Source organism: Octopus bimaculoides, chromosome 1, assembly GCF_001194135.2.
Source record: "Octopus bimaculoides isolate UCB-OBI-ISO-001 chromosome 1, ASM119413v2, whole genome shotgun sequence".
In the NCBI taxonomy this organism is placed as follows: Eukaryota; Metazoa; Mollusca; class Cephalopoda; order Octopoda; family Octopodidae; genus Octopus; species Octopus bimaculoides.
Genome location: NC_068981.1, coordinates 74,564,456 through 74,580,769, shown reverse-complemented (window position 1 = coordinate 74,580,769; position 16,314 = coordinate 74,564,456). Strand labels below are relative to the sequence as shown.

At 36.0% G+C, this 16,314-nt stretch overlaps 1 protein-coding gene across 1 annotated transcript in view; it reads right to left on the bottom strand.

Moving 5' to 3' along the window:
- Nucleotides 1-16,314, bottom strand: part of LOC106882600 (laminin subunit gamma-1) — a 193,927-nt gene that overhangs the window by 115,035 nt on the left and 62,578 nt on the right. The window contains exon 2 of the mRNA XM_052977280.1: nucleotides 6,496-6,797. Within this exon, the coding sequence (XP_052833240.1) occupies nucleotides 6,496-6,797 (302 nt within the window). The remainder of the gene's footprint in view (nucleotides 1-6,495; nucleotides 6,798-16,314) is intronic.

The following is a 16,314-nucleotide window of genomic DNA, read 5'->3' as shown; positions in this document are numbered from 1 at the left end:
TTTTTTTTTTTTTTTTTTTACAACCAATATGTCCTCCCTGTCACCAAGAAAAGTAATAAATGCTTCCTTGTGACCAGATAAGGTTTTATGAAGACAGGAAACGAATGACAACACTTGTATGATGATGATACTCACAACCATCACACAGTCAAGATAAGGAAGTATACACATGCACGCACATACACTATACTACTGTGTATATATATGATGGGCTTATTTCAGTTTTCATCTCCCCAATCTACTCAAGAATTTGGTCCGCCTGGGGCTACATTAGAAAACATGACATGTTGTCATGCAGTGGAACTGAGCCCCAAAGCACATAGTTGGGAAGCAAACTTCTCTAACACACACCCAAACCTCCACCTACATTCCTCCAAATTGGTGTATTTGTTATTTTACATATACCAGAATTCAACAACCTATATTAATGTCTTTCCCCTTCAAATAATTCAGGCTTTTTTCTTTTTGTCTTACTCACAACTTAGGTTGCTAACACATTCTCTTTTACTCAGTAACACTCAGTGATGCAGAGTGGGTGTGGAACTATCATCTTTTCTCTCTCTCTCTCTCTCTGGAACTTCCACTCTCTCCAACAGTCTCATACACTTTTTTTCTGCCATACTTTGATTCACTCAATCACTACTTTAAGCTCTTGTATATCAAAGATGTTTTAACCATTATTCTGAAACACAATTGGCCCACCACCTCCATACAACAACTAACATTCAAAATTTGAAGCAAACAAACTACACCTAAGTTTACTGTCGTTTATTCCTGATATAAGCAACATATAGAGGGAGATTAAACCCTTGAAAGCAGTGTGCCAGTATGGACACAATCCAACAATTGAAACCAGGGATCTATTTTAAAACGGGGGCGCCAGTATTTTCTTAACGAAACACTAATGAAACACTTTGAAATTTGGGACACTGGTAGAATGTGTCATATAAAACATCTTTTACTCATAGTCTTCTTAACAAAAAAAAGGAATTCGCAAGTTATTCCATGTTAAAGTTGTCGTATTTCTGTAATTTCAACCAATCACTGACGTCTATTCAGCTCAATAGAGTTACTGCTGGGTGGTCATAAAAATGTTATTCCCTGTGACATATTTCATCCAGTTTAATCGTAATTTATACGCATATATTGTTTATATAATAAATTACGCTGTGCGTATCTATGTGTGTAACAATTTTAGAGTTCGGATTCTCGAGTTAGGGTTAGTTTTAGGGTTAGGGTTACTGTTACGGTTAACAGTCTAGTTAGGGTTAGTGTTAGGGTTTGGGGATTAATACGATATACACCGTTACAGCGCTAACTGTTTTCAACTGAATAGACGTCAGTGATTAGTAGAAATTATCGAAATAAGACAATTTTTTACATGAAATAAATTCCAATACAAAAATTTTTTTCTGTTCTATAACACAAAATAGATAAGTATACGAAGTTTGAAAGTCTTTCCGTACCAAAAACACTACATAAAACATAAATGAAAACTGGCGCCCCCGTTTTAAAATAGATCCGAAACCAGTAATAAAAGAATACGAAACTGCTGAAATCATCCACATGCTATAGAAGCATGTAATACTTGCAAACAAATGAGGAGACTAAAGGAAGATATGAAAGTGGATATTACATCAATGGCACACATCCACAGCTAAGGCAAGTGCATTTGAGAAAGCAGCAAACCATGACATAGTCAACAGATTACAAATATAGTTCCTTGCCGTCAAGCCACAATTATTATTACAACCAATATCACATCCATTACCGTTATTTTCATCATTATCATTGCCATTATCATCCAATGACAGTAATCATTTGTAATATGCTCTGAAATAAAATGCCAGCTAAAATGCTGATATATTTATTCAACAACAATCATAAAAGTTAAGTGGCCCATTATTGAACAATTTGTTGTATTTAAGTTCCCTCCCCACCCCACCAGTCATTGGGTCAAAATAAAAATAGCAACAAAAAAAAATAAATGAATAAAGTTTTAAAAAGAACAACAACAAAAATGGTTTAAATGGGATGGGAGAAATAGTTTTGAAGTAAAACAAACTTACCCCAGTCTAGGGTGAGAGATGGAGCATGAGCTGGGAGGGAAATACCAAGTTACTTACAAGAGAGGTAAGAATTTATGAGGTTGTCAAGTGACCCAAATTCTCAGATAAAAATAGATAAAAAAAATTTCTTCATTAAACAACACAGAAAGAAATAGTATCTCAAATCACCCCTAATCCAACCCAACACCTAACCTCATACATAGACACTATTATTTGATTGGTTTCTTTTTCACAAACCCATTTCAGAATTGATAGATTTGGTCATCAGTAGTTTTGAGTAAGGTAGACAGATAGCTGCATATGTATCTCTATTAGCCATCATATTTGTACTGTATAGTAAGAGGACCAAAATGCCAATAATATGACTGACAAACACAAATTACAAATGATTCTGTTCAAAACTAGTGTTGTAATCTTAATCTTCCTTCAGGCCTAAAGGAGTACAATCAGCTACTGCAAGACAACAAAACACTTGTTAACTACGTGCACTTTTTACTCAGCTGCACCTATCTCTGTAATACAGAGGTATATGGGTTAGTGCTGCTGATGTTGCTGCTATTGTTGCTACATACATTCCTGCATCTTAAAAATGAGAACGCATTAGGCCAAATGTGGGGAAAACTTTTTAATATCTGAGGCAAATTATTAAGGCATAAATGCATCTTATACTGAGAAAAATACTGAATCTTAAACTGTACAAATTTGAAGGATAGAGGTATGGATCTTAAAATTAAATTTTTTTTGATGGTTGATAGACATCATAAGCAAAGAGTTTCAAATTTGAATGAGGTCAAAATTTCACAAGGGGGCAAAGGGTGCAACATCTCTGTATAAACCTAACTATCTTCAAGCAGACTGTTTTTGGTCCATCTTTATCAATCTACTTGTGCCAACCTTCTATCCTCAGTCTGACCCAGTAAACACTGTAAAATGGCCAACATTAGGAAGGGCATCAAGCATCATTGTTTTAATGTTCCCTTTTCTGTGCCCAACGGAATTTGTTTAAGTGGATTTTCTATGGCTGGAGGCCCTTCCTGTCAATAACTAAAGTAATATTTCCCTTTGACCAGACATGTTTTCATAGAAGACTGGAAACAAAGGATGCATGATGTAAAAGTCATTTACAACTATCATGCAATGTAACACACACATGCACACATAACTATATACAAGAGGCTTCTTTCAGTTTCTATCTACCAAACTCACTTACAAGGCTTTGGTCAGCTCAAGGTGCCATACAATGGGACTGATCCTGAAACCATGTGGTTGGAAAGCAAACTTCTTACCACAAAACCATGCCTGTGTCAATAGCTCTATATATATTCTTTTAATTGTTTCAGTCATTTGACTAAGGCCATGCAGGAGCCCAGCCTGTAGTCAAACAAATCGACCCCGGACTTATTCTACAATACATTTCAACACTTTAAAAACAAATTTATGTTTGTTTACATATAACATAATCTATATCTATATATATAGTAGAAATATGTTAAAAAAACAAAATAGAAACTACACGTGGAAATGTAAGGGGAAAGTAAGCAGAAAAATAAGAGAAAATGCACATTGGAAATCAAAAAGAAGGTAAGGCTTTTTATGAAAAGTAACGATATCTATATACAGTTAGATAAACTGAGGTAGGAATAAAGGTAAAAAAAGTCATTATTGTGAGTTGTTAAAGAGATTTACAAGCATACCGGTTTCGTAGTATTACTAGTCATTGCTATATCTATATATATATCTATCTATATCTATATCTATATATATATATATATATATATATATATATATCTATCTATATCTATATCTATATATATATATATATATATATATATATTTATATATTTATATATAGATCATATTACTCTACATTTGATCATGTACAAACACAAGAAGGTTATTCTAATTTTATTAACTACAATCAATATAGTGAAATAATTTTTGAAATGTCCCTTTTTTATTCTGCTGAAGCTAACCTTATTTATTGCATGTTAACAACAAACAAGATGAGAACAAATATCCATGTCAAATGTAAATAATATACATAATTCCTCATCTCTTAAACATAGAACTGTAGGCTTCTTTCAGTTTCTGTTTTCCATATCCACTCACAAAACTTTGGTGGACCCAAAGTTATAGTAGAAGACATTTGCCCAAGGTGCCATGTAGTGGGACTGAACCTGAAACCATGTAGTTGGGAAGCAAGCTTCTTACCACATAGCCACACCTGCACTTGTATGTTTATAATCAGCGAATAAATGTGGTATGCATCAAGCTAGACTCAGTCTGTATCTTTTAGTTTTGATATAAACTGAATTTACTGTGGTTTTAACTGCTAATTGTGATATATGAAACAAAAAGTGTTTTTTTTTTTTTTTTAACTAGCACAAATATTTGCAACAATTCAAAGTTAAAATCCAACACACAATACATCTTTGTTCATTCTTTTTTAACAACGATACCCGTGAGGTCTTTTGCAACTTGCAGCAAAAGATCAACAATAAAATATTTCAACATAAAAAAAAACTTAAATGTACAGTAGCTGACAATAGAACTCAAATATAACCTAAACTGTTGCATTTGAGGACAACACATTGTACAATGAACACAACAGTAGAAAAATGCACACAAAACAAATTCATTACCCAAAGCACTAACAAACTTAATTATAACTTTCTCTTTTTAATCTTCTCTGGTAGAGACAGCAGCTTTAAAATTCACGTAAAGCAATGTTTTTGAACAACAATGCTCTAAATGCAACTGCTACAGCTTGCAAGGTAGGAAAAAACTAAAACAAGGCAGCTTCCTGATAAAAGTCATTCATAAGAACACTATTTAATAAACCAAAGAATTTTTGATTACTGCCATTGCCATGGAAATATCATTGCCATCCTCTTCTTTGTGGTATTTTTAATATCCGTCTTCCATGCTGACATGGGTTGGACAATTTGACTGGATCTGACAGGGCCAAGGATTGCATCATGTGCCAATGTCTGTTTGGAATGGTTTTATGGATGAATGCCTTCTTTAATGCCAACCTCTTTATAGAGTTTACTGAGAATTTTATTCATGGCACAAGCAAAGTTAGATCACGACACAGTTTGCAAGACAAGGATCCCCTCTCAGAATTGAGAAGTTAAGATACAAGAGATGGGAGTCATAAAAGAACAGACTACTTGCTGCCAAGGAGCTACATAGCTACTCACAGTATAGAAGAGAGGGTGGGAGTAAATGAGGTGAAGCTGGAAAGAGAGATAAAACAGTGGTGATGAAGTATCAGGGCAGGAGATGAGTAGAAGTGAATGGAGACAACAGAAGGAAAGAGGTGGAGAAAAGAAGTCGCAAGAGTGCATCTGGAGAGCAAGGAATGGCTAGAGATGAGGAAGGAATGAGGGGTAGCACCATTTGAGCGTGACCGTTACCAACGTCGCCTTCCTGGCACTTGTGCCAGGGGCACGTGAAAAGACATTCGAGCGAGTTCGTTGCCAGTCCCGCTGGACTGGCTCCTGTGCAGGTGGCACGTAAAATACACCATTTCGAGCGTGGCCATTGCCAGTACCCCCCTGACTGGCCTTCATGCCAGTGGCACGTAAAAGCACCCACTACACTTTCTGAGTGGTTGGTGTTAGGGAGGGCATCCAGCTGTAGAAACTCTGCTAAATTAGATTGGACCCTGGTGTAGCCATCTGGTTTTCACCAGTTCTCAGTCAAATCGTCCAACCCATGCTAGCATGGAAAGCGGACGTTAAACGACGATGATGATGATGATGAAGGACAAGTGTTGAGGGATGATAAATATAGGACTGAACAGATTGGCAGAGTGAGGTGTGGATGTAGCGGTTAATGTTATGAGTTGCGGGGGCGGGGAGGGTAAATGAGTGTAAGTGAAGACTGATAGTGCAGAAAGAGTCAAGGAACAGCAGAATATTAATAATGATACAGTAGACAGAGGAAGGGCGAGAAAGACAGAGAGACAGAGATGGCATATTGTTAGCTAGGTCGCAAGAGTGTGGGGAAAGAGGCAACTGTAGTTCAAGGGGTGAAGGAGAGATAATATGGTGCTGGAAGAATGATGCCAACCTGCCTGAAACCATCCTTGGTTTGATGATACAAACTTTCTGTTTTGAAAGGATTAAATTAAAACCTTCCATCAAGATTTCAGTTTAATTGATATTGCAGACACCAGATTAATGACAAAAATATTTGGAAAAACAACAGTTAAATTGAGATTTTAAGGTTATTCTAAATTAATCATAAACAATTTATAATATATATATATACCTTGCATAAGATATAAGTGTAGAGGTTGTGAGTAAACATCATTTTTACACCGGTCATCGGTTGGTAGATTGACAGGTTGCATGCCTTGTTGAGAGATAGAAAGATAGACAGACAGGTAATTAAATTAGAAAGAGATTACATTACTCACCTGTAAAACTATACTGGTATCAAATCTCCGACTGCTAGGTCTTCCTTCCAGAGTACTAAAGACAACTGTGCCTCCAGAGAGTGGAGATATATCACTAAATTCATCACTACAAACTGCTTTTGACTCATCATATGTAGTAATAATAGACTTCGGCCGTAAGTTATAGGTACGCTCACAAGAAGAACTGTAGTATTGGTAAGGTATCCATTCACCATCTTCTGTAGTCCTTTTATAGATGGCAAAACTTTCAGGACGACTCGAGTGGAATCGTATACTCACGTATGTGATATCAAAAGCTTTCTCTGTAAAGATAAAGAAAAACAAAAATAAGTAACTTAAGAGATAAAATCTTTTATATCATCTTTATAGAGGCAAAATAAAATTTCACTGTTTAGAACCTTTATCTTTTACTTGATTTAGTCACTGAAGTGTGTGGCCATGCTGGGGCATTGCCTTGAAGGGTTTTAGTTGAACAAAACGACCCCAATACTTATATTTTTAAGTCAGGTACTTATTTATTCAGTGTCTTAAACCAACACCGATGCTCTAAAGTGGTGGTGGTGGTGGTGGTAGTGGACACATCAATTAAAAGTGTGGTTGCCCTCACATACAGGCTCATCTCCTGCAACCCTCACCAGCCAAGCATCCCTAATTTTGCGGGCTCATAGGTGCTGCATAAAAATCACCCATGCCAGTGCTGCATAAAAATCACCCATGCCAGTGCTGCATAAAAGCACCCAGTACACTGTAAAGCGATTGGTATTATGAAGGCCAATCTAGCCCTTCAGTTGGTCAGCTCCTGTCAATTCATCCAACCCATGCCAGCATGGAAAATGGATGCTAAACAATGTATGTATGTATATATATATATATATATATGGCTAGGTGGTAAGAAGCTTGCATCCCATGGTTCCGAGTTCACTCCCACGGCATGGCACCTTGGGCAAGTGTCTTCTACTATAGCCTCAGGCAGACCAAATCCTTGTGAGTAGATTTAGTAGATGGAAACTGAAAGAAGCCCATCATGTGTGTGTATATCTTTGTGAGTAGTTGATTTTACAGTGTGATGCTTGTCTTTACTACCACCACCACCTCTACCCCCATCATTACCACCACTATTACTGCCACTACTACTACTCAACTGTGAAACAAGGAGTAACAGAACTTGTGTTTGTCCCTCCATTACTGCTTGACAACCAGTGTTGGTGTGTTTACATCCCTGTAACTTAACGGCTTGGCAAAAGAGACCAATAGAATAAGTACTAGGTTTAAAAAAAAATTAGTCCTGGGGACAATTTGTTTGACTAAAACCCTTGAAAGCGATGCTCCAGCATGGGCCACAATCTAATAACTGAAACAAGTAAAGGAATATGGTGGTGCCCCAGCATGACCGCAGCTTTGAAACTGAAACAATTAAAAAATTTAAAGATATATACATGTGAGGTGGTAGATTGTAAAAGCAAGAGATAACTCCATACATCTTTAAGTTATTATTCCATTCTTGGTATAAGTTTATTCAGACAGGAGGAAGATTTGAAATTCTTAGATATACTGAAACTAATCAAAAGACAAAAGCACAGTTTCGGTGCTAGATAACATGTCACAATAATACTTTATCTAAGTACTTCATTGACACTTAGCATTTGTAATTCCTGCTGAATAACTGTTGCATAACTGTTATCATAGCAAGAACACAACTCTTAGTGTGCTCGCCACGAAACAGGTTCTGTTACTCCTGGTTTCACAGTTGAGTAGTAGTAGTAGTAGTAGTAGTAGTAGCAGCAGCAGCAGTGGTGGTGGTGGTGGTGGTGGTAGTAGTAGTAGTAGAGAAGCATCACACTGTAAAATCAATTATTCACGCGATATGCACAAAAAGTGAAAATTTGTAAATCTGTTTCCACACATTTGCAAAAAATGAATGTGATTAAATAAATAACCTAGCAATAAAAAAAAAAATCCAAATTGTACAGTTGAAGTTCGTTTGATAGAGTGAAAAAAAATTTTAAAGCACAAAAGTTAATTGTGCTCATAGAAATGTTAAAGAGATATACTAAAGGATTTTATTTGTTCATTTTGGCATGTTTTTTTCTTTTTCTTGTTTTCATGTCAGCATGGGCTGTACAGAGACATCTTTGAAGTAAGATGCCTTTCCTGTTGCCAACCCTCACCTGTTTTTCAAGCAAGAGATCTTATATTCCACTGGTCTCTAAAATGCACACAGAGGCCAGTTGTAATCATCATCATCATCAACATCGTTTAACGTCCGCTTTCCATGCTAGCATGGGTTGGACGATTTGACTGAGGACTGGTGAAACCAGATGGCTACACCAGGCTCCAATATGATTTGGCAGAGTTTCTACAGCTGGATGCCCTTCCTAATGCCAACCACTCAGAGAGTGTAGTGGGTGCTTTTACGTGTCACCCGCATTAAGGCCAGTCGGGCGGTACTGGCAACGGCCATGCTCAAAATGGTATATTTTATGTGCCACCCGCACAAGAGCCAGTCCAGGGGCACTGGCAATGATCTCGCTCGAAAATCCTTACACGTCACGGGCACAAGTGCCAGAAAGGCGACGATGGGCACAGGTGCCATCCCGATTTCGCTTTCGCTTGCCTCAATAAGTCTTCGCAAGCTGAGTTTCGTGTCCAATGAAGGAGACGACGTTGGCATGGGTGCCAGTCGTCGAATTTAACTCGATTTTGATTTCACTGTCAACAAGAAATATAAGCATTCATATGCATACACACAGAGCAGGTTTCCATACAGTTTCCAGTTTCCAATTCCACTCTCGATCAGGTGAAGGCTTTAGAAGACACTTTCCCAAGGTGTTGCACAATAGTATGGAACCTGAAACCATGTGGTTGCGAAGCAAATCTCTTAAGCACACAACCATACCTGCACCTACTTATAGTAAATATTTGGTTTATTTCATTTAACAAAGTTCAGTATTCAAATTCTATTGATGTTCTGTTAAAGCTAGCTTTTCCTAGGTAACAGAAGGCAAGGAGAGCAAAAGAGAGAGAGAGGGAGTGAGTGAGGGGTGAGTGAACGAGTGAGTGAGTGAGCGAGCGTACGTGCGTGCGTGTGTCAGAGTAACGAGAGGAGAAAAGAGTACATGGAATAATTGTCATTATACATATGCATGCTCATACAGGGCAACAACTTGCAAGAGATTTGAGTCAATTATATTGACCCCAAGTACTCATTTTATTGAACACAGAAAGAGGCAAACCAGTTAGCCCAAGTAGGGTTTGAACTCATAAAATGAAGAGACATAACCAAATACAAAAGGCATTTCATCTGATGCTCTACCAATGTTTTCAATCCAACCCCATTACACAGAGATTATAAAACAACTACCTGGCCCCATGCCGTCAAAAATAACGGCCAATTGTAGTATTTTATATATATAAACGAGGTATAAAACCAAGCTTTTAGTTTAATAATTCATTTATTACCAAATTTATAATATACCTTTCAACCGCGGTTATTTGATATTCTTGATACACTCAGGTAATAATTATTCTCTCTAATGAGTCTATATATGTATATGTTTGTGTAGGTGTGTGTGACTGTAATAATTATTTTTAACAAAACAGAATATGGATGGTAAATCAAATTAATACACTTGTCAATGTTATCTAGTGGTTGTCTTTTAAGATGTGACATCGATCATCGTTTGTTACTGAAAGAACGCTGGTTCGCACATGCAAATTTCCACATACTTCCCTTGTACACACACACATATATACACACATATACTCACACAGAGTTGAAACGCTGTTTGACTTTTCTTTTCAGTATTGAATGTTCACTATCCCACTTCCAACATTTACATACCTCCGTTTTACATACACACATATATTCACACAGAGTTGAAACACTCCCACTACCAGTTTGCCATCACCCTTTCCTTTCTCATTCATATGTTGTGATGGAGAAAAATACAAGAGTATTATTATAGTAGATATTACATAAGCTGCATGTAATTCATGTCAGAGACCAGATTGCAGTTTGCACAACAATAATTTTGATGCCTAAAGAAGAAATGATTAAATGAAGTCAACAGTCTTTGTGCATTTTTTGAATAGCCAATACACGTCCCTTTACATTGCAATCCTTTTAGTGTCAACACACAGTCTCATATAAAATCGCTTGCCAGTCAAGTATACCTCCGAAATAAAAAGTAATACGTTTGCTACAAGAAATGTGTACAATAATAAATATAACATAAAAAATCATTTATTTTAAGCATAAATAGGCTAAAAATTTTGAAATTATAAGTAATATTTGACACATTATATTCCAATCATTAGCATATAACAACTGTTTTAAAATTGTGTGATATAAGAAATCTCTCAAAGAATGTGCTTGCTTAACCTATACTATTATTTAAGAATTTGATGATTTGAAATCTTGTTGTAAAACACCAATTCTGAGGAATCTCAGAGAACTCTGCAAAGGAGTTGTTACAAGTAGACCAACATTATTTGCATTTGTGACTTTTATAAGCCTACACTAGTCATTAGTAAGGATTTTTAAAATATAGGCACAACAACATAGTTGCATCTATACAATTAGCATAAGAAATATTAAATAAAAAAATAATAAAAACAAAGAAAGAAAATCAATAAATTAATAAAATTTGAACAGAGGTCCATGATCATCGCTTATTAAATTTCAGTCCACTAGTATTTCATAATTATATAAATGTGTGTTATTTATTCTTTCTTATATGTGTATGAATATGCATGCATGCATACATATGTTACTTGTAAATTTTCCATGTATCATGTTAATTTTTCATGTTATGTGAATGCATATAAGCAAGTACCCCAGCATGGGCACAATCCAATGACTGAGTAATGTAAGAGTATTTCATTAGTATATGATATCTGTGAAATACAAGATTGATCCCTGATGCACAATGTATTATGGGTGTGGTACATGTGTCCTATGTGTGATGCATGTGTGCCATGTGGTCCATGTGATGCACAATGCTTTTGTAAAGGATACAGTTATGTTGCATATGGACTACCCTGAACTTCATTCATTATATTCACCCCTCATTCAACTGGACTCTTGTGGAATCTGCTTCACAGTGATGTAAGAAGAGGAAAATGTTGTCACACTTACATAGACAACTTGATTGCAGACAATGGCTTAGAATGATTCCAGGACTTAGAAGCAGTGATGATGGATCGAGAAGTGTTGTGGGTGGATTTTGTTGCTGCAGCATGGGTGGTAACCCAGCCATAATAATAATGTGATTACGGAACATGATATGATTATAGTGTAAAATGTTTTAGTGTGTGATGTGATGTGTGATGCAACTGCCACGTGTGACAGGACGTGTGATGCAACTGCCACATGTGATGTGATGTGTGATGCAACTACCACATGTGACATGGTGTGTGATGCAACTGCCACATGTGACATGGTGTGTGACGCAACTGCCACATGTGGTGCAAATGCCACATATGCTGTGACTGCCACATGTGGTGAAACTGCAGCTGCAATGTATGATGCATTAATGTGTGGGTGTATGTGATGTGTTTTAATCTGTTTGTATACAATTATCTAAGTACGGTTATACAAAATACTACTGAAAGGAAGAATCACATTAAAAAGAGAAAGAGCCACCAGAAGGTTCTTGGCTTGTAATGTTTGCCTTTGTTGTTATAAGACACCAATTTCTAAAGTAACAAAACTCTCTCACACACACACACACACACACACACTTAGCTACAGGGACTCTACAAAAAGGTTCTCACATCCTATGACAAAGACCAAGCACTTAAATTTAATTACACCATTCTTATAACAGATCTTTACCATTTCCTCTACACCTCTTTCTTCTTGTAGACTCATTTATTGCTTATAATAAAGAAGATAAAAGCTGAGAAGAAGAAAAAAAAAATATACAGAGGAAATGAACAATGAACTTGGTGTGAGAAAGATGTTAGTGATTCTATAGCAATTTATTTGTGGATGTATCATTTTAGATGAGTGATAATTAAATTGTACAAGTGAAAAACAAAAAACCAAGACACAGTGACTAACTAAATGATGAAGGGGGTCACATAGCTTGATGGTTTCATGCAACTTAGTTTCAAATCCTACACCCATGTATCTATATAATGTTTCAATATTGTTGTATATCACTTCTTTGAAATTGAATTTCCAAACGTTTTTGTTCTTTTTTCTTACTTGGGACATAAGATGACATGTAGAAGAGGATTAGCAATGTAAATGGAGTGAGGTTAACAATTATTCAAAATGTGATTGCATGTGTGTGTGCATATCAGGATGCCTACATGCAATTTAAAACTGTATTCCATTAATCTAATAATAAAAAAAAATGTTTTCTTTATATTAACAGAATGGTTAATTACATTCTCATTGATTAGCCACAAGCTACATCACACACACACACACACACGCGAGTAAGCAGCCAAATGAAAATAAGTAGGAGTCAATACATTTGGTTTGAGTTGAGTCAAACTGGTGTGTGTACAAACATGCACATGTAATTCTTTTACATACTGAAATTAATACTACATGAAGGTTATAAAACAGCTGAAATCATATGGAAGTCAGATGAATAAATAACTATCTTCATCTCTCACACTTCCTAACTTTACACACATACATACATACATACACACATGTATATATACACAGATGAAGATAATCAGGTAAACCATTTTTTTTTCCTGGTTATTAACATTGTCTTAGATAAGGAAGGGCGGTATCCATGCAAGACATTCACAGAACTTAGGCAAGAGGAAAGAGAAAAAGAAATCCCAAGTCATGGTTTATTGCAAAAGATAACAAGAAAGTATCACATAAAGATACCGAGTTATCCTGCTAGAGAAGAGGCTTGGTCCAAATGTTTGCAATAGAGCGGACTCCTGTAAAGGCATCTGAATGCCAGATGGTGCTTTCAAAACAGACATTGTATAATGTCTCTCAATAAAACCAGATACACTCTGATGTAGGTTACCACACAATCTGCATCTACCCAATTCCACACATGAGGTTTAGTTTGACCTGAGGCTGTGGTAGGAGATACTTAGCACCAAATCTAGAGCAATGTAACAGCATTATATCTGGAACCCTGTGATTGCAAAGTAAACTTTTTAACTACAAACAAATAACTGAGTTCATCATCTCTGTTGGATTGCTTACTTCCAACAACTGCTGCTCAAAACATGCCACTATTTGGTTTGACCACATACTTTGCCATCCGTAGGGCAAACTTATATGCAATGCAGCTCTGCCATTGTTCTTCTCAGGATTGTGAATTGGTGATACGAATATTTGAAAATATGGATCGGTGAGATTGAGCCAGATCCAGTGCTGGATTAACCATTATGCTTTGGGTATCAAGGGAAGGGGATCACCAGAGAATGGTAAATGGTTTATGGCACAAAAGAAATCACTTTAAATTTGCTAATATAATATTTGAAGTGATTTATATGATCAGAAATATGATTCTGAAATGTCCATGATGTCATAGTGAAAAGAGTAAGAGAAAATATAAATGAAGCCGATGTATACAAAAATAAACATTATTTTCTATTTTACTGTTAGTTTTGTTTTATTCTGAAAAATAAAAAATTTATTTTATGGTTTATTATTGTTTATATTTTGAATTATATATATATGAAGGAACCAAAATTTTTTAATTGTGCAGGGCCAGACCTTGAAACAATGTTTGGTCCTCATATATGGTATTTAACATCAGAGTCCCAGCAATAGCTGATGATCTGCTGCAGAAACATTAGCACACCAGGCGAAATACTTAGCAGTATTTTGTCTGTCTTTACGTTCTGAGTTCAAATTCCACTGAGGTCGACTTTGCCTTTCATCCTTTCGGGGGTTGATAAATTAAGTACCAGTTGCATACTGGGGTCGAACTAATTGACTGGACCCCTCCCCAAAAATTTCAGGCCTTGTGCCTAGAATAGAAAAGAATGATTACTGAGTGTGATCAGCTTTTGCTCATGATGCAGTGAAATTCCAGAGGTTGGTGCCAACTCAAACCCATCCCAAGCAAATGTTAACACACAAAGACATACAGGTAGAAAGTGAGTACAGTAATACCTCACTTTACGAGAGCTCACTTAACGAGATCATCGGTTTACGTGCTTTATTTTTCAAGCAAAAAATTCAAATATTGAACAAAGTGCAAATTTTCTACTACCATTAACAAATGCTTCTGCGTGTTACTAAGAAATTTATAGAGAGCAAAAAAAAGCTTCTTCTTAGCAAACAACTCTAGACTTGTCTTTTAAAAAGAAATCTACAAGTCTGTCTACTAGTGTTTGTGAATCGGCAATTGCATCTACAAGTGATGGTGCACGTGAGTCTAGTGCGAGTGAAAGTGATTCAAAAAACAATTCTGATAATATTTTTTTTACCATAAATGATCTTGACATTATTTTACTTTACAAAAAATATTCTTTACATTCTACTGTTGTTTTATTGTCATTTATTTACGAATATTATAAATTTTACAGACAAAAATATTTTTCCGGGAACAAATTGATTTATAACATTGATACTATGGGAAATTATTGTTCTGCTTTACAAGTTTACGCTTTACAAGTAGTCTCCGGGAACAAATTAGCTCATATATCAAGGCATTACTGTACTCATTTAATTATGAAAGCAACTAATCAAAAAACTCACCAGTAATATTATCAATCAAACAAAGGTGGCAAACTGCTAGAATTGTTAGCATGCCAGGCAAAATGCTTAGCAGCACTTCACCCGTCTTTACATTCTGAATTCAAACTCTGCCAAGGTCAACGTTGTCCTTCATCTTTTGGTTGTCGATAAAATAAGTACCAGTTACATACTGCGGTTGATATAATCGACTTGCCCCTCCCTCAAAATTTCAGGCCTAGTGCCTTTAGCAGAAAGGAATATTATCAATCAAACAGATTACCATAAGGTGAAATGGTATAATTCAATTATGTTTTCTTCCCTATTTAAGTGCTTGGAATAACTACAATGACATTAACATAGATGTGGTGGACATGAAGGCATTGTAATATTTTCATTAATATGGGCAGAGTTAAAGCAGCAACCTGGCAGAGTCATTAGCACCGCCAGGCAAAATGCTTAGTGGTATTATCATCTGTCTTCACATTCTGAGTTCAAATGCTGCTGGGGTCAATGAACTAATTACCAGTTACACACTTGGGCCAGTGTAATCAACTGGTCTCCTCCCCCAAAATTTCAGGCCTGTGCCTATAGCAGAAAGGGTTAATATGAACAGAGTTTGAGACATAGAAAATAGAATAGTGCAACAGAGAAAGAGTGAATACATTACAGTATTTTGTTTTTGTACCTCTCGTTTAGAATTCCACCAAAGTCACTTCGTACATACCCTCACTCTAAATGTGAATGTGACAATGACAGAATGGTGGTAAATCAATAAAGTACCAATAATATAATGGTACCAATTCAAAGATTATCAGTCAAAAGAAATCAATATGATGATAGCTTAGTGAAATTAACAAGTTTCACAGGACAGAAAGAAGGTAGTAGGTACCCAGAGAACCAAACTTACATACACACACAAACTAAAAATTGCAACCTGAACTGGTGATTGCAAGTAGAAGCCATTTCTTCACATCATATCTTTGTTCTTGAGAAAGGCAAGAGCATCACATAACCTCATTTCTCAGCATGATTCTTTTCTTTTTTATGAAAGAGCGAGACAGACAGACAGAAAGACAGAGAGAGAGAGAGAGATTCAGCCTACTTTTTTTCTTTTCTTTTTTTTTTTTTTTTTTTTTTTTTTT